At 45.8% G+C, this 21,289-nt stretch overlaps 1 protein-coding gene across 1 annotated transcript in view; it reads left to right on the plus strand.

The window, feature by feature from the left end:
• The window catches only part of LOC115149800 (low-density lipoprotein receptor-related protein 1), a 170,711-nt gene that overhangs the window by 55,079 nt on the left and 94,343 nt on the right, over positions 1-21,289 (plus strand). The window contains exon 2 of the mRNA XM_029692627.1: positions 11,743-11,865. Coding sequence (XP_029548487.1) covers positions 11,743-11,865 — 123 coding nt within the window. The remainder of the gene's footprint in view (positions 1-11,742; positions 11,866-21,289) is intronic.

Below are 21,289 nucleotides of genomic sequence, written 5' to 3' on the forward strand. Positions count from 1 at the left end.
ACAGTTTTAGAAACTTTAGGGTGTTTTCTATCCAAATCAAATAATTATATGCATATTGTAGTTTCTGGGCAGGAGTAATAACCAGATTTAAATTGGGTACGTTTTTTTTATCCGGCCGTGAAAATACTGCCCCCTATCCTATACAGGTTAATGTAGGTTATTTAACCAGCATTGCCATCCAGAATGAGCAATACTCATTTTACTCATCAGTTCTAATATGAAATTGGAAATACCCTGGAAATACTCAGATATTCTTGTCACCATTCTCTTTACTTATTGTCTCTTCCTCATTTTAAAACATCTCAGCTGGTCACAACAGTCCCAGTAGTAGTACAGTAATGTCTGCTACAGTAGCTAACTAACCTCCTGACCCACTTCTTGCTTTTCCCGGTGTCTTCTTGTCAGCTGCTTGTTGAGTCTTGTCTGAAGCGGCTGCTGCTATATGAACAGAACACACCGGTTTAATCCCACAGTCATTACTGGCTGGGAAAGTCATTACACACACACACTGCTGTTACAAACATAACGGTTGCTCTCTGTAGGCCCTGTCACAGCAAACAGCGTTCACATACAGGAAGTTACAGGAGATGGGAGGTGCCTGGCCTGTCTCTGCTAGTGGTGTCTACCGTAGCCTCCTTCCAAACAAACAACAAATAAGAGCTCCTTTTACACAAGCCGTGGTTCCATTTCATTATTCATTCAGGGATCAGGTGTGACTTTTGGGAGAGAGAATGGAGATACAGAGGTAGACATTAGATGTAGTGAGTCAGGCTGGGGTGATGGTAGCACTGTCAGGAAGAGGATGAGCAGAACAAAATATCTGCATGTCGGAGTCAGACTTCTCTTTGTGCGCATGCATGTTTATAATTGTGTGTGTTCATGTGTATATTCCAGTGTCAGAGAGCCATATAAAGACCCCTTTCACCTTAGGAGCTTGCCAGTTCAATGCACTAAAATAACCCAACATGGCCCCTTTTTATTTGATGAATACAAACAAACTGAATGTTTCAGTCAGTGGTCACCTGGAAGACTAGCAGACCATTTGGCTGCACCTTAGAAGGAAAGAATGTTTCTGAATCTGGGTGACTCTTTTTCACATTTCTCAAGACTTTTCTGTTTAAAAAAAAATTAAGTGTACTGGTAGAGAGGAGGCACTAATACTTCACTGGCAGTCAGCTGAGTGGAGATTTAGCCAACCCCATATACCCTTTCATATCCCCCCCCACACTCAGCCAGCAATAGACCCTCCTTTCTGTGGTCACTCTTCTGATGAGTGCCTCTTCAACTTCAGAGACGATGACTTTCCATGTCCTCATTCACATACAATTTCACTATCTCTAGTAATAACTAGTTCCCCTGTCAGTCAAACAGCCTGGCTGTCACACTGCTGCCCGTTTGCCCAACTCCTGTCTGTCAAACTTCTCATTTGGCTGTATCACAGACGTTTGCACACTGAGGAACGCTACGGCTGATATTATAAAGGAGTATGGCCACTGTAGGCCAAATAGCAGTAGGAAGATATTGGAGTCTGCTAACTTGTTTTTTGTTGAACCTCCCTTGAAATGCTGTGTCGCACTCATAGTAATCCTCTGACTTGTTCAGTACAGGCTAAATACATATACTAAAAGGGTAGAATAACTTTCGGAAATCAAACCACTGTCGGCATTCTGGTTTGTCATCTGAAAAAGTACATTTATTTCATGAACTCTATCCCTTGGTCTCTCGTCGTTGTGTACATTCCTCTCTCATGCGGCGGCGTATGCGGTCTGTGTGTATGTAACCTAACGTAGCAGGCATAAAAGTGTATCTATCTGTGTCCGAGCAAGAAAACAACAGACACAAAGGATAATGGTCATTGTAGTTAAATACCACGTTTCTGTGCTGAACTAGGTTGACACAGGTTGGCGGGTATGCCAGAATGGTTGTTGGACTTGGAGATGGAGTCAGGGGAACCCATTTGAGGTTGGTAAGAAGGCGGGTAGGGGAAAAAAAGGAAGAAAGTGGAACATATATTAAGAGTGAATATGGAGTGCTGCAGAAGGAAATGAAACATGACCAGAGTGAGGATAAATTAACTTCAGTGGCAGGTGCGGTGAAGACTGCCGAGTTTGAGCCTCGTCCCGATGGTGATAAAGATGTTTTTGCCTAGTGGGAGTGATATTTTTGAAGAGAATGAATCCTTGCTTTCTGGCGTCAGGTTGGGCAGGAGAAGAGTTTGGGGAATTTTGGGTCGGTGAAAGTGCCTTGAAGTGGAATTGTCTTTTTTTCCCGCATTTGTGCCGCACGACCTGACTGGGGACAAGAGCTGTGACTTGTTTTCCTCTCCGGAGCAGGGTGCCGTTGAAAGGAGTAATAACTGGTTTTAAGTGTTGAAGGCCAACTGAATGTGAAGATTCCCAGAGTCCCGCCGTTTTGGTGCCACATAGACCTGGTGGAGGATGTGATGAAACGGATAAGACAGTGTCTACTGCTGAGTACTACTACTACTACTACTGAGTTTTGATGCTGAGTTTGTACCCCGATTTAAAGTCAAGTTAGGATGTCAGTCATCCCGTGAGAGCTTTTGTCCAGAACCTAGAGGTCGACCGATTATGATTTTTCAACGCTGATACCGATTTATTGGAGGACCCAAAAAAGCCGATACCGATTTTAATCAGCCGATTTTAAATGTTTATTTTTATTTTTTGTAATAATGACAATTACAACAATACTGAATGAACACTTATTTTAACTTAATATAATACATCAATAAAATCAATTTAGCCTCAAATAATGAAACATGTTCAATTTGGCTTAAATAATGCAAAAACAAAGTGTTGGAGAAGAAAGCAAAAGTGCAATATGTGCCATGTAAGAAAGCTAATGTTTAAGTGCCTTGCTCAGAACATGAGAACATATGAAAGCTGGTGGTTCCTTTTAACATGAGTCTTCAATATTCCCAGGTAAGAAGTTTTAGGTTGTAGTTATTATAGGACTATTTCTCTCTATACAACTTGTATTTCATATACCTTTGACTATTGGATGTTCTTATAGGCACTTTAGTATTGCCAGTGTAACAGTATTGCTTCCGTCCCTGGGCTCGAACCAGGAACACATCGACAACAGCCACCCTCGAAGCAGCATTACCCATGTAGAGCAAGGGGAACAACTTCTCCAAGTCTCAGAGCGAGTGACATTTGAAACGCTATTAGCGCGCACCCGCTAACTAGCTAGCCATTTCACATCGGTTACACCAGCCTAATCTTGGGAGTTGACAGGCTTGAAGTCATAAACAGCGCAATACATTGCGAAGAGCTGCTGGCAAAATGCACGAAAGTGCTGTTTGATTGAATGCTTACGAGCCTGCTGGTGCCTACCACCGCTCAGTCAGACTCCTCTATCAAATCATAGACTTAATTATAATATAATAAACACACAGAAATATGAGCCTTAGGTCATTAATATGGTCGAATCCGGAAACTATCATCTCGAAAATAAAACTTTTTTTTCTTTCAGTGAAATACGGAACCAGTCTGTATTTTATCTAACGGGTGGCATCCCTAAGTCTAAATATTCCTGTTACATTGCACAACCTTCAATGGTATGTCATAATTACATAAAATTCGGACAAATTAGTTCGCAACGAGCCAGGCAATGAACGCAAGAGCAGTGACACAATTTCATGTTAGCAGGCAATATTAACTAAATATGCAGGTTTAAAAATATATACTGTGTATTGATTTTAAAGAAAGGCATTGATGTTTATGGTTAGGTACATTGGGGCAACGACAGTGCTTTTTTCGCAAATGCACTTGTTAAATCATCACCCGTTTGTCGAAGTAGGCTGTGATTCGATGAGAAATTAACAGGCACTGCATCAATTATATGCAACGCAGGACAAGTTAGATAAACTAGTAATATGATTATGTTAAGATAAGTTTAATGCTAGCTAGCAACTTACCTTGGCTTCTTGCTACCCTCGTAACAGGTAGTCAGCCTGCCATGCAGGCTCCTCGTGGAGTGCAATGTAAGGCAGGTGGTTAGAGTGTTGGACTAGTAACCAGAAGGTTGCAAAAACGAATCCCCGAATCCCCCCTGAACAAGGCAGTTAACCCTCGTTCCTAGGCCGTCATTGAAAATAAGAATGTGTTCTTAATCTGACTTGCCTAGTTGAATAAAGGTGTAAAAAATAATAATACCATTTTTTTTTTTAAATCGGCAAATTGGTGGCAAAAAAAAACAATTACCGATTGTTATGAATAAAACTTGAAATCGGCCCTAATTAATCGGCCATTCTGATTAATCGGTCGACCTCTACCCAATACGGTGTTGTAAGAATCAAGCTTAATGTCATGTGGCAGCAGTGTGTAGGAGGGAGATTCCTAGATGTGAGAAGAGTGCAGGAGGACATGACACAAAGGAATGTGTAGTATCGGTGGAAAGAGCTGTGTGTAAACTGTAGTGGCTGGAGATCAGAGGTGTCCGGTGAGAGAAAGGCAGGTTGAGGTTGCCAGGAACAGAGTAGTGCATAAGGTGTTGTATGCTGAGGCAGTGTAGGGTGTAGTAGAGGAAGAAGAGTCCAGGGTGAAGGATCCTAAGAGGATCCCTGTGAGTAGGCAGAGGTCAATCATGATAGGAATAACGTGCTTCAGTAATTTTAGAATATTTTACTTTTTATTTATTTCATGGCCATGGTTGTCAACTGTACCGCAGGAATGGAATGTAAATCAGAGGATATATGGGGTGGTAGTACTTGGGTGTGCAATATTTTACTGCTGGCCTGGTGTAGGATCAGATGGGGCCAAAGTAGTGGAATAGTGATGAGGTTTTAATCTGTGTAGGGTTGGTAGGGCATTTTTTTGTTGTTGCAAAGTGTAAAGAATTCATACTATAGAATAGTAGGCTGATACACAACCAATACTGTAGGTGGCGGCATGCACCTATAGCATTTGTTTGTGGACCGCTGTAATACCAAAGAAGAACTAGGTTGAATATTTGCTGTATGAAAACTACAACTCCCTTCTGCCCAGCGGCCCATATAGTTCTGGACTTAATCTATCTTGTGAATTATTTAATTTCTCTCTAGAGAAAGAGCGTATTAGGCTCTCAAAAAACCCTTAACTAAATGAAATTCAAGTAATTGAACCGACATCAGTTAGTTGCTTAGTAACCTTCATACTGTTCCTGTGCCATTCTGGGATAGACGGTATCAACGGTAATGCACACAAAACGTAATTTACCAGAATGCTAAGAAAAAGCTAACAAGTACTAAGGAATTCTCATAGCGGATGCTAGGTAAATGTTAACGAGGTCAAGTATCTCAAAATGCAGTTTGCAGAACGCACAAAATAAAATTAGGCAGCTGTGACATTAATCCAGGAGGGGATTGGCTCTGCTGCTTTTACCAAGAAGCTTGACCTTGGAAGCTAACGTTTGCTACTTAGGTAACATTAGCAAGTTATCAAAACCCAGCTGGAGAGAATTTATTTATGCACATCTTAGTTAACTTAATAGTTATACGATATATACAGTTGAAGTAGGAAGTTTTACATTAGCCAAATACATTTAAATTCAGTTTTTCACAAATCGTGACATTTAATCCTAGTAAAACAATTCCCTGTCTTAGGTCAGTTATGATCACCACCTTATTTTAAGAATGTGACATGTCAGAATAATAGTGGAGTGATTTATTTCAGCTTTTTTTTCTTTCATCACATTCCCAGTGGGTCAGAAGTTCACATGCACTCAAATAGTATTTGGTAGCATTGCCTTTTAAATTGTTTAACTTGGGTCAGACATTTCGGGTAGCCTTCCACAAGCTCCCCACAATAAGTTGGGTGAATTTTGGCCCATTCCTCCTGACAGAGCTGGTGTAACGGAGTCAGGTTTGTAGGCCTCCTTGCTCGCACACACTTTTTCAGTTCTGCCCACACATTTTCTATAGGCTTGAGGTCAGGGCCACTCCAATATCTTGACTTTGTCCTTAAGCCATTTTCCACAACTTTGAAAGTATGCTTGGGGTCATTGTCCATTTGGAAGACCCATTTGCGACCAAGCTTTAACTTCCTGACTGATGTGTTGAGATGTTACTTCAATATATCCACATAATTTTCTCTCCTCATGATGCCATCTATTTTGCGAAGTGCACCAGTCCCTCCTGCAGCAAAGCACCCACACAACATGATGCTGCCACCCCCGTGCTTCACGGTTGGGATGGTGTTCTTTGGCTTGCAATCATCCCCCTTTTTCCTCCAAACATAACAATGGTCATTATGGCCAAACCGTTCTATTTTTGTTTCATCAGACCAGAGGACATTTCTCCAAAAAGTATGATCTTTGTCCCCATGTGCAGTTGCAAACTGTAGTCTGGCTTTTTTTATGGTGGTTTTGGAGCAGTGGCTTCTTCCTTGCTGAGCGGACTTTCAGGTTATGTCGATATATGACTCGTTTTACTGTGGATATGGATACTTTTGTACCTGTTTCCTCCAGCATCTTCACAAAGTCCTTTACTGTTGTTCTGGGATTGATTTGCACTTTTCGCACAAGTACATTCATTTCTAGGAGACAGAACGCGTCTCCTTCCTGAGCGGTGTGACGGCTGCGTGGTCCCATGGTGTTTATACTTCCGTGTTATACTTCCGTGTGTTGCCTGTGAGTGTGTGTGTGTTTGCGCCATGCCTGTGAGTGTGTGTGTGTGTGCGCCATGCCTGTGAGTGTGTGTGTGTGTGCGCCATGCCTGTGAGTGTGTGTGTGTGTGTGTGCGCCATGCCTGTGAGTGTGTGTGTGTGAGTGTGTGTGTGCCATGCCTGTGAGTGTGTGTGTGCCATGCCTGTGAGTGTGTGTGTGTGAGTGTGTGTGTGCCATGCCTGTGAGTGTGTGTGTGCCATGCCTGTGTGTGTGTGTGTGTGTGTGTGTGTGTGCTATGCCTGTGTGTGTGTGTGTGCCATGCCTGTGTGTGTGTGTGCGCCATGCCTGTGAGTGTGTGTGTGTGAGTGTGTGTGTGTGCCATGCCTGTGAGTGTGTGTGTGCCATGCCTGTGTGTGTGTGTGTGTGTGTGTGCTATGCCTGTGTGTGTGTGTGTGCCATGCCTGTGTGTGTGTGTGTGCCATGCCTGTGAGTGTGTGTGTGTGTGTGTGTGTGTGTGCCATGCCTGTGAGTGTGTGTGTGTGTGTGCCATGCCTGTGAGTGTGTGTGTGCGCCATGCCTGTGAGTGTGTGTGTGTGTGCGCCATGCCTGTGAGTGTGTGTGTGTGCGCCATGCCTGTGAGTGTGTGTGTGTGTGTGTGTGTGCGCCATGCCTGTGAGTGTGTGTGTGTGTGTGCGCCATGCCTGTGAGTGTGTGTGTGTGTGTGTGTGCGCCATGCCTGTGAGTGTGTGTGTGTGCGCCATGCCTGTGAGTGTGTGTGTGTGTGTGCACCATGCCTGTGAGTGTGTGTGTGTGCGCGCCATGCCTGTGAGTGAGTGTGTGTGTGCGCGCCATGCCTGTGAGTGTGTGTGTGTGTGTGCGCCATGCCTGTGTGTGTGTGCGCCATGCCTGTGTGTGTGTGTGCCATGCCTGTGAGTGTGTGTGCCATGCCTGTGAGTGTGTGTGTGTGCCATGCCTGTGAGTGTGTGTGTGTGTGTGTGTGCGCCATGCCTGTGAGTGTGTGTGTGTGTGTGCGCCATGCCTGTGAGTGTGTGTGTGTGTGCGCCATGCCTGTGAGTGTGTGTGTGTGTGTGCGCCATGCCTGTGTGTGTGTGTGTGTGTGCGCCATGCCTGTGTGTGTGTGTGTGTGTGTGTGTGTGTGTGCGCCATGCCTGTGAGTGTGTGTGCGCGCCATGCCTGTGTGTGTGTGCTCCATGCCTGTGTGTGTGTGTGTGTGTGTGTGCCCCATGCCTGTGAGTGTGTGTGTGTGTGTGTGTGTGTGTGTGTGTGTGTGTGTGTGTGTGTGTGTGTGTGTGTGTGCGCCATGCCTGTGAGTGTGTGTGTGCGCCATGCCTGTGAGTGTGTGTGTGTGTGTGCGCCATGCCTGTGAGTGTGTGTGTGTGTGTGCGCCATGCCTGTGAGTGTGTGTGTGTGCGCCATGCCTGTGAGTGTGTGTGTGTGCGCCATGCCTGTGAGTGTGTGCGCCATGCCTGTGAGTGTGTGTGTGCGCCATGCCTGTGTGTGTGTGCGCCATGCCTGTGTGTGTGTGTGTGTGTGTGTGTGTGTGTGTGCGCCATGCCTGTGTGTGTGTGTGTGTGTGCGCCATGCCTGTGTGTGTGTGTGTGTGTGTGTGCGCCATGCCTGTGAGTGTGTGTGTGTGTGTGTGTGTGTGTGTGCTCCATGCCTGTGAGTGTGTGTGTGTGTGTGTGTGTGTGCGCCATGCCTGTGTGTGTGTGTGTGTGTGTGTGTGTGCGCCATGTCTGTGAGTGTGTGTGTGTGCGCCGTGAGTGTGTGTGTGTGTGCCGTGAGTGTGTGTGTGTGTGTGTGCCATGGCTGTGAGTGAGTGTGTGTGTGTGCGCCGTGAGTGTGTGTGTGTGCCGTGAGTGTGTGTGTGTGTGTGTGCCATGGCTGTGAGTGTGTGTGTGTGTGTGCGCCATGCCTGTGAGTGTGTGTGTGTGTGTGTGTGTGCGCCGTGAGTGTGTGTGTGTGTGTGCGCCGTGAGTGTGTGTGTGTGTGCGCCGTGAGCGTGTGTGTGTGTGCGCCGGGAGTGTGTGTGCTCCATGCCTGTGTGTGTGTGTGTGTGTGTGCTCCATGCCTGTGTGTGTGTGTGCTCCATGCCTGTGTGTGTGTGTGCTCCATGCCTGTGTGTGTGTGTGTGCGCCATGCCTGTGAGTGTGTGTGTGTGAGTGTGTGTGTGCCATGCCTGTGAGTGTGTGTGTGCCATGCCTGTGAGTGTGTGTGTGTGTGCCATGCCTGTGAGTGTGTGTGTGTGTGCCATGCCTGTGTGTGTGCCATGCCTGTGTGTGTGTGTGTGCCATGCCTGTGTGTGTGTGTGTGTGTGTGTGTGTGTGTGTGTGTGTGTGTGTGTGCCATGCCTGTGAGTGTGTGTGTGTGTGCGCCATGCCTGTGAGTGTGTGTGTGTGTGTGCGCCATGCCTGTGAGTGTGTGTGTGTGTGTGTGTGCGCCATGCCTGTGAGTGTGTGTGTGTGCGCCATGCCTGTGAGTGTGTGTGTGTGCGCCATGCCTGTGAGTGTGTGTGTGTGCGCCATGCCTGTGAGTGTGTGTGTGTGTGCGCCATGCCTGTGAGTGTGTGTGTGTGTGTGCGCCATGCCTGTGAGTGTGTGTGTGCGCGCCATGCCTGTGAGTGTGTGTGTGCGCCATGCCTGTGTGTGTGTGTGTGTGTGCCATGCCTGTGAGTGTGTGTGTGTGCCATGCCTGTGAGTGTGTGTGTGTGTGTGTGTGCGCCATGCCTGTGAGTGTGTGTGTGTGTGCTCCATGCCTGTGAGTGTGTGTGTGTGTGTGCGCCATGCCTGTGTGTGTGTGTGTGTGTGTGTGTGTGTGCGCCATGCCTGTGTGTGTGTGTGTGTGTGCGCCATGCCTGTGAGTGTGTGTGTGTGTGTGTGTGCGCGCCATGCCTGTGTGTGTGTGCGCCATGCCTGTGTGTGTGTGTGTGTGTGTGCCCCATGCCTGTGAGTGTGTGTGTGTGTGTGTGTGTGTGTGTGCGCCATGCCTGTGAGTGTGTGTGTGTGTGTGTGCGCCATGCCTGTGAGTGTGTGTGTGTGCGCCATGCCTGTGAGTGTGTGTGTGTGTGCGCCATGCCTGTGAGTGTGTGCGCCATGCCTGTGAGTGTGTGTGTGCGCCATGCCTGTGTGTGTGTGTGTGTGTGTGTGTGTGTGTGTGTGTGTGTGTGTGTGTGCGCCATGCCTGTGTGTGTGTGTGTGTGTGTGTGTGCGCCATGCCTGTGTGTGTGTGTGTGTGTGCGCCATGCCTGTGTGTGTGTGTGTGTGCGCCATGCCTGTGTGTGAGTGTGTGTGTGTGCGCCATGCCTGTGTGTGAGTGTGTGTGTGCGCCATGCCTGTGTGTGTGTGTGTGTGTGCGCCATGCCTGTGAGTGTGTGTGTGTGTGTGTGCGCCATGCCTGTGAGTGTGTGTGTGTGTGTGTGCTCCATGCCTGTGTGTGTGTGTGTGTGTGTGTGTGTGCGCCATGTCTGTGAGTGTGTGTGTGTGCGCCGTGAGTGTGTGTGTGTGCCGTGAGTGTGTGTGTGTGTGTGTGTGTGTGTGTGTGTGTGTGTGTGCGCCATGCCTGTGAGTGTGTGTGTGTGTGTGTGTGTGTGTGTGTGTGTGTGTGCGCCATGCCTGTGAGTGTGTGTGTGTGTGTGTGCGCCGTGAGTGTGTGTGTGTGTGTGTGCGCCGTGAGTATGTGTGTGTGCGCCGGGAGTGTGTGTGCTCCATGCCTGTGTGTGTGTGTGCTCCATGCCTGTGTGTGTTTGTGTGTGTGTGTGCTCCATGCCTGTGTGTGTGTGTGCTCCATGCCTGTGTGTGTGTGTGTGCTCCATGCCTGTGAGTGTGTGTGTGCTCCATGCCTGTGAGTGTGTGTGTGTGTGTGTGTGCTCCATCTTGCCTGTGAGTGTGTGTGTGTGTGTGTGTGCTCCTTGCCTGTGTGTGTGTGTGTGTGTGTGTGTGTGTGTGTGTGTGTGTGTGCTCCTTGCCTGTGAGTGTGTGTGTGTGTGTGTGTGCTCCATCTTGTCTGTGAGTGTGTTTTGTGTGTGTGTGTGTGTGTGTGTGTGTGCGCTCCATCTTGCCTGTGAGTGTGTGTGTGTGTGCTCCATCTTGCCTGTGAGTGTGTGAGTGGGTGTGTGTGCTCCATCTTGCCTGTGAGTGTGTGAGTGGGTATGTGTGCTCCATCTTGCCTGTGTGTGTGTGTGTGCGTGTGCGCCTTGCCTGTGAGTGCGTGTGCGCCTTGCCTGCGTGTGCGCCTTGCCTGCGTGTGCGCCTTGCCTGCGTGTGCGCCTTGCCTGCGTGTGCGCCTTGCCTGTGACTGCGTGTGCGCCTTGCCTGTGACTGCGTGTGCGCTTTGCCTGTGACTGCGTGTGCGCCTTGCCTGTGACTGCGTGTGCGCCTTGCCTGTGACTGCGTGTGCGCCTTGCCTGTGACTGCGTGTGCGCCTTGCCTGTGACTGCGTGTGCGCCTTGCCTGTGACTGCGTGTGCGCCTTGCCTGTGACTGCGTGTGCGCCTTGCCTGTGACTGCGTGTGCGCCTTGCCTGTGACTGCGAGTGCGCCTTGCCTGTGACTGCGAGTGCGCCTTGCCTGTGACTGCGAGTGCGCCTTGCCTGTGACTGCGAGTGCGCCTTGCCTGTGACTGTGAGTGCGCCTTGCCTGTGACTGTGAGTGTGTGTCCGCTCTTGGTTCCTTCCACTAAAGATCTGCCAATCAGGACAACATTCTCTGAGCCCAATTAGTCCCAGTTTTATCTGTTGTGATTCAAAGCTGCCTGAGCCTTCATTCTAACAGCCAGATGACTCCACAGAAATAGAAACGTCAACAGAAAAACTGCATTTGACTAATGATGCCTCAAAGTTTTCACCTATCAATCTGAAATAACATTTATTTAACAATGATTCAACATTCTTCTCCTTTTTATTATGCAACAGGTATTATGGGATGTCTGTCAAACACCCTTTTATATTTTTACCTACACTTAGTTATGCAGTTCACAACTATTGAGCTGCCTTTGCCTTCTCAAACAACCATTATGCATCAAACATTCTAGTCAACATTGTGTTTTGTGTTTGCTACTACATAGAGTTATCTGCTACAGACTTTTATTGTTAGTTAATATTTGTGTCTTGTGTGTTTCAGGCCCAAAGACGTGCAGTCCAAAGCAGGTTGTGTGCAAGGACCAGGTAACGTGTATCTCCAAGGGCTGGCACTGCGATGGAGAGAAAGACTGCCCAGATGGCTCGGACGAGGCGCCGGATGTCTGTAAGTCTCTCATTCTCTCACATGCTTTCTGTCCAGCCAGCGGGTCCACTGTTCACTGTTGTCGTGCTATGAATGAAATTAGCAACACAATGCTACTAAGTGGTAGAGGACCGGTAAGTGAGGGAAAGTTCTGAATGTAGGAATTGATGTTCATTTTGTTTATCCCTCCTGCATCTGCAGTTATTCTGTAATCATTCGTTGGATGGAGTACTTTGTTGGTGTTCCATTTCAGTTCATCGTGGGTCATAAGTAGGTCTGGGCAACGCGATATTACGATAGCATTGATGATTGACAGCCATCGTTGATGGTTTAACCCATTTTAAACTTGATTCCAGTGCACAGCAGGGCACTACACAGGTGACATTCCAAGTAATTTGCCTGTTCCTATTTGGTCTTGCCTATTTCAATAAATATTTTATGTAGCCTACAGAATGGAAGAGAGGAATGTAGGCCAGACAGAGCGGAGAATTCCACCAAAGCAGCGCAAAATGTCCAGTCAGAAAATATTGTTTCTCTTTCTTTCTCTGTTAGTTCAGGAGTATCCGTGCATCCATCTTATGTCTAGGTGTTAAAAAAAGTACCCTATATTCCCTTCTCTCTCTCTCCATTCGATAGGCTATGACTATGACTGAAGGCTATGCTTCATTGTTTTATGTATGGCTTTCTCCCGATCAAACAAGGAACGTAACGGAGTTTCATCTCAAAGTTATTTGAATAGCTTAAAAACATACGGTATCCAGAGGACTGATAATGAGAGAGAACAAACGGGTGGGAAAATCCCTCCATGCGAGGTTGAAAAACAAATGGCCAATAACCTGTCCTCCTACTAGGCCCATCATAAAAGCTTTAAGACCGCTACTGTTCATAACTTTATTGCCCAAATATTCTACCCCACAAAGGTGTTGTCCTGAAGTTGTTTTGGCTTTCAAAAATAATATGAATGGACATCTATAGACTAAGCAGAGCTTTTCTCAATCACAGCTATACAATATTTTTTATTTTTCGATAATTTTATCATGCAAATAAAGCAATTATTATCCAGTTATGAAGACTGATTGTATCCAGCCCATGATGTAGGCCTATAACCTACAGTAGTAGGCCTATAACCTACAGTAGCTCACTACAGCAAGACAGCCCGTTCCTCATCACAGTCACTGCTCCATCATTGGCACGCCACACACACACCCCTGTTCTGCTCCTTCACCATTAAAGCTTTGCCATTGCCTTCACTTCAACAACATTATCTTTCACCATGATTCGTCCAGTTGCATTCAATTTCGCACTTTAGCCAAACTGTCTATTTTATATTTGTGGGGGCGTTTGGTGGTGTTGGTCCTCTGGCTATGAGTTGCCTCTCTTAGACCCTGATCCCTGTAACCATGCCCATGTCGACTGGCTGGCATGAGATGTGATGAACTTTGGCTGACACTCAACTTCTCCCTGCACATAATTGCTTGGGGCCGAGGGCACAAACCCCAAACCACCAAAAATCTATTGAAACTTTCACTTCTGATTTACGCTGCTGATTAAGACGTGTGAAGGTAATGTTATTTCACTTTTAAGAGTTCCGTGAATTTATCACTCTGCCTTATCATCGATTTATAATTGCAACGCTATTGCAGTAACCACTCTATTTTATTACGTCTGCTTAATTTGATTGCATTTGTTAACCATACATATGACTGGAGTCAAGGCTCTAACGTTATCAACTACTCTATATGTACATATTACCTCAATTACCTCGACTAACTGGTGCCCCCGCACATTGACTCTGTACCGGAACCCCCTGTATATAGCCTTGCTATTGTTATTTTACTGCTGCTCTGTAATTATCTGTTACTTTTATTTCTTATTCTTATTTTTTGGGGGGGTTAGGGTTTGAAGGTAAGCATTTCACTGTAAGGTCTACACCTGTATTCGGCACCTGACCACAAAATGTTGATTTGATGTAGGGGTAAAGTGACTATACATAAATAATAAACAGTGAGTAGCAGCAGTGTAAAGAAGTTCTCGGCTGCGTTTTGCCTGTCCAGCTAGTGAATATAAAAGTAAGTATTTTGAAAGATTGCGCATGTGAATTGACATTGCCAACAAATGGAAATGTGTTCAGAAGAAATAAATATACACTATGTAAAACCAGCTCCTCCCTCGACAGAGATCTATCATCTCGAAAACTAAAGCAGATAGCTTCCTACTGTGCACCACTTCAGAAGCGGGAATCAAAGCAGCCTTGTCTGTTTGGTCAGCTTCTCCCTCTGAGAGAAACACAAAGCAAAACATAAGAGAAATGTAGAACCAGGGAGGGAGGGAGGGAGAAGAAAAGGGAGAGGGCGGTGGAGACAGTCTAGATGAGAAGGGGAGGAACTCTGGGAGGGAAGTCATTACAGGCTGGCCCAGACCAATGTAGAAACCTGCAGTTTGTTTTTGCGCCAGGCCATGGCCTACACCCCTGTCTATCTGGGACAGAAACAACTGTATGGGTGGGTGAAAAACAAATGAAATGTGTCAAATAGTAGCAGCACAGACACATGTAGAAGTGGGAATACAGAACTAAATATGTGCTGTATAACCACAACAAGAGGCCAAGAAGACAAATTCAGACCAACCACAACTTCAGGAATAGCTCTCATTATTTGAAAGATATGTGTGTGATATTGCATATTCTCTTGAGTGAAAGATCAGGATAGATGCAAGAGTGGTGTGTTTTATTTATTTATGCAGGCTGAATGATTCCCATGGTATTTTGTTGGTGTGTGTGTGTGTGTGTGTGTGTGTGTGTAGCGGCTATTTAATGAAGTCGGCCACTGTGGCCATGCAGCTGGTCAGCCCTCCTACGGACGAAGCACAGCGCACCCTCTACAATGGTCATCTTTGTGTCCAGTCCTGCCTCGTCAAAACAGCAAGGCATTTTGTTACGTTACAGCCTAATTCTAAAATGTATTCAATTATTTTTCTTACCCTCATCAATCTACACACAATACCCCATAATGACAAAGCAAAAACACGTTTTTAGAAATGTTTGCAAATGTATTAAATATGACATTTATATTATTATTCAGACCCTTTACTCAGTACTTTGTTGAAGCACCTTTGGCAATGATTACAGCCTTGAGTCTTCTTGGGTTTGATGCTACAAGCTTGGCACACCTGTATTTGTGGAGTTTCTCCCATTCTTCTCTGCACATCCTCTCAAGCGCTGTCAGGTTGGATGGGGAGTGTCGCTGCAGAGCTATTTTCAGGTCTCTCCAGAGATGTTTGATCGGGTTCAAGTCTGGGCTCTGGCTGGGCCACTCAAGGACATTCAGAGACTTGTCCCTAAGCCACTCCTGCATTGTCTTGGCTGTGTGTTTGGGTCGTTGTCCTGTTGGAAGGTGAACCTTCACCCCAGTCTGAGGTCCTGAGCACTCTGGAGCAGGTTTTCAGTAAGGATCTCTCTGTAATTTGCTCTGTTCATCTTTCCCTCGATCCTGACTAGTCTCCCAGTCCCTGCCGCTGAAAAACATCCCCACTGCACGATGCTGCCACCACCATGCTTCACCATAGTGATGGTGCCAGGTTTCCTCCAGACGTGACGCATGGAATTCAGGCCAAAGAGTTCATTCTTGGTTTCATCAGACCAGATAATCTTGTTTCTCATGGCCTGAGAGTCTTTAGGTGCCTTTTGGCAAACTCCAAAAGGCTGTCAAACTGTCACGCGAGGAGTGGCTTACGTCTGCCCATTCTACCATAAAGGCCTGATTGGTGGAGTACTGCAGAGATGGTTGTCCTCCTGGAAGGTTCTCCCTTCTCCACAGAGGAACTCTAGAGCTCTGTTAGTGACCATCTGGTTCTTGGTCACCTCCCTGGCCGGGCGACCAGCACTAGTAAAAGTCTTGGTGGTTGCAAACTTCTTCCATTTAAGAATGATGGCAACCACTGTGTTCTTGGGGACCTTAAATGCTGCAGAAATGTTTTAGTACCCTTCCCCAGATCTGTTCCTCGACACAATCCTGTCTAGGAGCTCTCTAGACAATTTCTTTGATCTCATTGCTTGGTTTTTACTCTGACATGCATTTAATCCGTTTTAGAATAAGGCTGTAACGTAAGAAAATGTGGAAAAGTCATGGGGTCTGAATACATTCTGAAGGCACTTTATTTCCCTTATGTGGATGCTGCTTTGTTTGTTTGGAGAGTACTGAACATTGTGTTGTTGAGCGAGCGAGGACATGAGGCGTGCTGCAGGCAGCACTGAATGGAAAATCACATTCAGCAGCCAGCCTAACAGGCCATTTGGGTTCAGTGACATTCAGGGCCAACCCCAGAACATGGGCCTTTGCTTCAGCCCCTGAAAGCACTGCCTCTCTTTTTCACTCTAGAAGTGAAGCTACAAAAGAGCAGAGCATGGTGATGCAGTTTACAGTTGGTTGACTAATAATGGCCCAGGATCTAGCCAAACCCCAAAGTCACCCTCCACATGTGACGCTGCTAATGTACAGTCTTACCGGGGCTTACCGTACGGCTGAGGGCCACAGGCCAATTTGTGTCACCCAAACAATGGCCCCACTTCTCCAGTCACCTCTTGCCCCACCTCACCATGTGACTACACCACTTATGTGAAGAAGCTTAAGGTCTCAATGTGCAAGCTGTGAAATCTGCCACTCTCCCCGAAACTCCGTTGTTTTGATGGAGGCTTAAAAAAAGAAATGCTTTGTTGAGGGCTGGAAAAGTCACTGTACCGTTCTACTGTTGTTCTGTGGAAAAGCCGTGACTCATTGTTGGGGCTTCTGACCACCTGACCTGCACCAGGACAAACTGGGCCCTAGTTATAGACTACAACTCTTAGGTCAGGTCACATAGTCAGGAAAAACTCCTGTCCCAGCCATGGGAGATGGACTGCCCCCTCTAATTGAAGCCAGGAAGTTCAAGGCAGACCGCAGTTCTGCAAGCATTGTTTGCAGATGTAGGTCCTTGAACCAATTTTTATTCTAAAATCGCACACAGAAGAAGTTGTAAGTATAATTTACTAGCTAATGGCAGCCTGTAGTGTCCCAGAAATATATGCATATACACTACATGACCAAAAGTAGATGGACACCTGCTCGTCGAACATCTCATTCCAAAATCATGGGCATTAATATGGAGTTGGTCCCCCCTTTGCTGCTATAATAGCCTCCACTCTTCTGGGAAGACTTTCTACTAGATGTTGGAACATTGCTGCAGTGACTTGCTTCCATTCAGCCACGAGCATTAGTGAGGTTGGGCTCTGATGTTGGGAGATTAGGCCTGGCTCGCAGTCTGCGTTCCAATTCATCCCAAAGGTGTTCAATGGGGTTGAGGTCAGGTCAGTCAAGTTCTTCCACACCGATCTCGACAAACCATTTCTGTATGGACCTCACATTGTGCACGGGGGCATTGTCATGCTGAAACAGAAAAGGGCCTTCCCCAAACTGTTGCCACAAAGTTGGAAGCACTGAATCGTCTAGAATGTTATTGTATGCTGCAGCGTTAAGATTTCCCTTCACTGGAACTAAGGGGCCTAGCCTAAACCATGAAAAACAGCCCCATACCATTATTCCTCCTCTTTACAGTTGGCACAATACATTGTGGCAGGTAGTGTTCTCCTGGCATCTGCCAAACCCAGATTCATCTGTCGGACTGCCAGATGGTGAAACGTGATTCATCACTCCAGAAAAAGCGTTCCCACTGCCCCAAAGTCAAACGGCGGCGAGCTTGCGCATGGTGATCTTAGGCTTGTGTGAAGCTGCCCGGCCACTTAAACATTCAATGGAGCTCCCGACAAACAGTTCTTATGCTGACATTTCTTCCAGAGGTAGTTTGGAACTCAGTAGTGAGTGTTGCAGCCGAGGACAGAAGATTTTTTCGCGCAACGCGTTTCAGCACTCGGCAGTCCCGTTCTGTGAGCTTGTGTGGCCTACCACTTCGCAGCTGAGCCGTTGTTGCTCCTAGACGTTACCACTTCACAATAACCACTCTTACAGTTGACCAGGGCAGCTCTAGCAGGGCAGATATTTGATTAACTAACTTGTTGGAATTGTGGCATCTTATTACGGAGCAACTTTGAAAGTCACTGAGCTCATCAGTAAGGCCATTCTACTGCCAATGTTTGTCTATGGAGATTGCATGGCTATGTGCTCGATTTTATACACTACCAGTCAAATGTTTTAGAACACCTACTTATTCAAGGGTTTAAAAAAAATATATATACAATTTTCTGCATTGTAGAATAATAGTGAATACATCAAAATTCTGAAATAACACATATGGAATCATGTAGTAACCAAAAAGTGTTAAAATATATTTTAGGTTCTTCAAATAGCCACCCTTTTACCTTGATGACAGCTTTGCACACTTGTGGTATTCTCTCAACCAGCTTCACCTGGAATGCTTTTCCAACAGTCTTGAAGGAGTTCCCACATATGCTGAGCACTTGTTGGCTGCTTTTCCTTTACTCTGCGGTCTGACTCCTCCCAAATCCTCTCAATTTAATTGAGTTAGGGGGATTGTGGAGACCAGGTAATCTGATGCAGCACTCCATCACTCTCCTTCTTGGTCAAATAGCCCTTACACAGCCTGGAGGTGTGTTTGGTAATTGTCCTGTTGAAAAACAAATGATAGTCCCACTAAGCCCAAACCAGATGGGATAGCGTATCGCTGCAGAATTCTGTGGTAGCCGTGCTGGATAAGTGTGCCTTGAATTCTAAAAATATCACAGACAGTGTTACCAGCAAAGCACCCCCACACCATAACACCACCTCCTCCAAGCTTTAGTGTGTAAAATACACATGCGGAGATCATCCGTTCACCCACACCGCATCTCACAAAGACACGGCGGTTGGGACCAAAAATCTCAAATTTGGACTCCAAACCAAAGGACAGATTTCCACTGGTCTAATGTCCATTGTTCATGTTTCTTGGCCCAAGCAAGTCTCTTTCTTATTGGTGTCCTTTAGTATTGGTGTCTTTGCAGTAATTCGACCATGAAGGCCTGATTCACACAGTCTCCTCTGAACAGTTGATGTTGAGATGTCTGTTACTTGAACTCTGTGAAGCATTTATTTGGGTTGCAATCTGAGGCTGGTAACTCTAATGAACTTATCCTCTGTAGAAGAGGTAACTCTGGATCTTCCTTCCCTGTGGTGGTCCTCGTGAGAGCCAGTTCCTTCACAGCGCTTGATGGTTTTTGTGACTGCACTTGAAGAAACGTTCAACGTTCTTGAAATTTTCCGGATTGACTAACCTTCATGTCTTAAAGTAAAGATGGACTATCGTTTCTCTTTGCTTTTTTGAGCTGTTCTTACCATGATATGGACTTTTACCAAATAGGGTTATCGTCTGTATATGCCCCAAACCTTGGCACAACACAACTGATTGGCTCAAACTTATTAAGAAGGAAAGAAATTCCACAAATTAACTTCTAACAAGGCACACCTGTTAATTGAAATGCCTTCCGGGTGACTACCTCATGAAGCTGTTTGAGAGAATGCCAAGATTGTGCAAAGTTGTCATCAAGGCAAGGGGTGGCGATTTTGAAGAATCTCAAATATAAAATGTATTTAGATTTAAAAAATGTTTGGTTACTACATGATTCCATATGTGTTATTTCATTTTTTTTTATGTCTTCACTATTATTCTACAATGTAGAAAATAGTAAAAATAAAGAAAAACCTTGAATGAGTAGGTGTGACCCAACTTTTGACTGGTACTTGTATTCGTGGATAAAATGTTGTGTAAATATTATATTACATTACAGATTTTCAATGAGAGGGGGCAGCACTGAGCTAGCCTGCAACTTCACTTCCTGGAGTATCTCAAACAGCGCATGTTATGTCTCCATAGATCTCCCACATGAGACAGCATCTTAAATGACTTCCTTGTGCTATTGAGTCTTCCAATAAGAATGAATAGGGTCACGTGATCTATGGCTTTGTCCATTCATATATACAGTCATCGGGCCGAACTCGCATTTCTAGAATTGCTAGCTGCCTAGAAGATTAATCCTGCCCATCTGTTATATTCCTACTGAAATGTAGATATGGATTGAATCATTGAAGGCCATTTGGTTAGCATAACTTATCTCTTGTAGTCTCAACAAGCAGACACGTAAGCATTGACTCTGACAGCAATGGCTTGGCTGGGGCTGATGGTACAGTATGAGCTCTGGTCTGGGTGTGGCCTGTGATGGAGGATGAATATGGGAATGTGTGTTTGTCTAGGGATGTGCTGAGAGATTAGACACATGGGATGAACAGTGTACTGTACAGCCCAAGGCCACCATTGATTCAAACAGCCAGACCTATGGAAGAAGTGAGCAGCACAGCTCTGGTGTTTGGTGTGGCTGACTATATGATGTCTATGGTACTATCAGGACTGTCACTGGTAAAGGCCTCCCTCTAACCTGCATGGGACACTCTATGGCACTTCTTCAGTCCTCCACCAGTCTTCCATCAAGCTCCAGAGGAAAATAATAAACACAGTTTATGTAATTTGGCATTACCCCAAAGGCAGCCCAACAATCATGTTAATGGTGGCCCTAGGATTTTTTTATTTGACTTGTTTCTCCCTTAAGCTTTTTCTCATTTGGTCCCAACCCAATAGTCAGAGAACAGTTCATTTTGTGTGCTCGCATGCGTGTGTGCAGTGCCAAAGACCCATTGACAACAAATACCCTTTGGCCGGCATCATTTAAAGTCAACTGTGCGTCTGTAATCGAAAAACAAATGGTGAGAAAATAGTTGGTGTTAAACAATTTCAGTGTTTAAAATAGTTCAACAGTGTTAGTGTTAAAACTGTTACTACTAGAGTCCAAATGAGATCATGAACTCTGGTGTTCCTGCTACCCTGGGTTTCTCTTCTAACCTGGCTCTTTCCACCCGGGGGAATGTTAAACAAAAGACTCGGTCTGATTCACATTAGCAGTGTGCTTTCCAGCAAAGCCCTGCCAGCTAACTTTAAAGTGTGGTTCACTCGGCTTCCTCCGCATCATCCCCTTTTCCCCTCTCACGCTTTTTCTTTTGTTCTCTCTATTTCTTTCTTTTTCACATCATTTTTTTATTTCTCACATTATGCCCTCTCTCTTATTGTTTTTAAATGAGTCAGCAGATGTTAAAAATGGAGTGGAAATTGCCAAGACCAATAGTTAGTTTTTTTTGCATGGGTGGAGAGTGATGGACCCTTAAGAGAAGAGAACGGAGTGTTCAGTTCCAGTCTTCTCCTGTTCTGCACCCCACAGAATGTCATTTGCATCTGAATACCATTCAGCAAGGAGGAACAGTTTACACATGTCTATAAAGAAAACGTTGCCCCTTGATGTTTTACTAATCATAGCATGCAAATTTTGGCCAACACTAAGTTTCAGTTAAGGCTTATCTTGCAGCTAATTGGCAGTTAGCAGGATTTATGTTTGTATTCTGTTTGCAGTTTGAAG

This window comes from Salmo trutta, chromosome 16, assembly GCF_901001165.1.
Source record: "Salmo trutta chromosome 16, fSalTru1.1, whole genome shotgun sequence".
NCBI classification, from domain to species: domain Eukaryota; kingdom Metazoa; phylum Chordata; class Actinopteri; order Salmoniformes; family Salmonidae; genus Salmo; species Salmo trutta.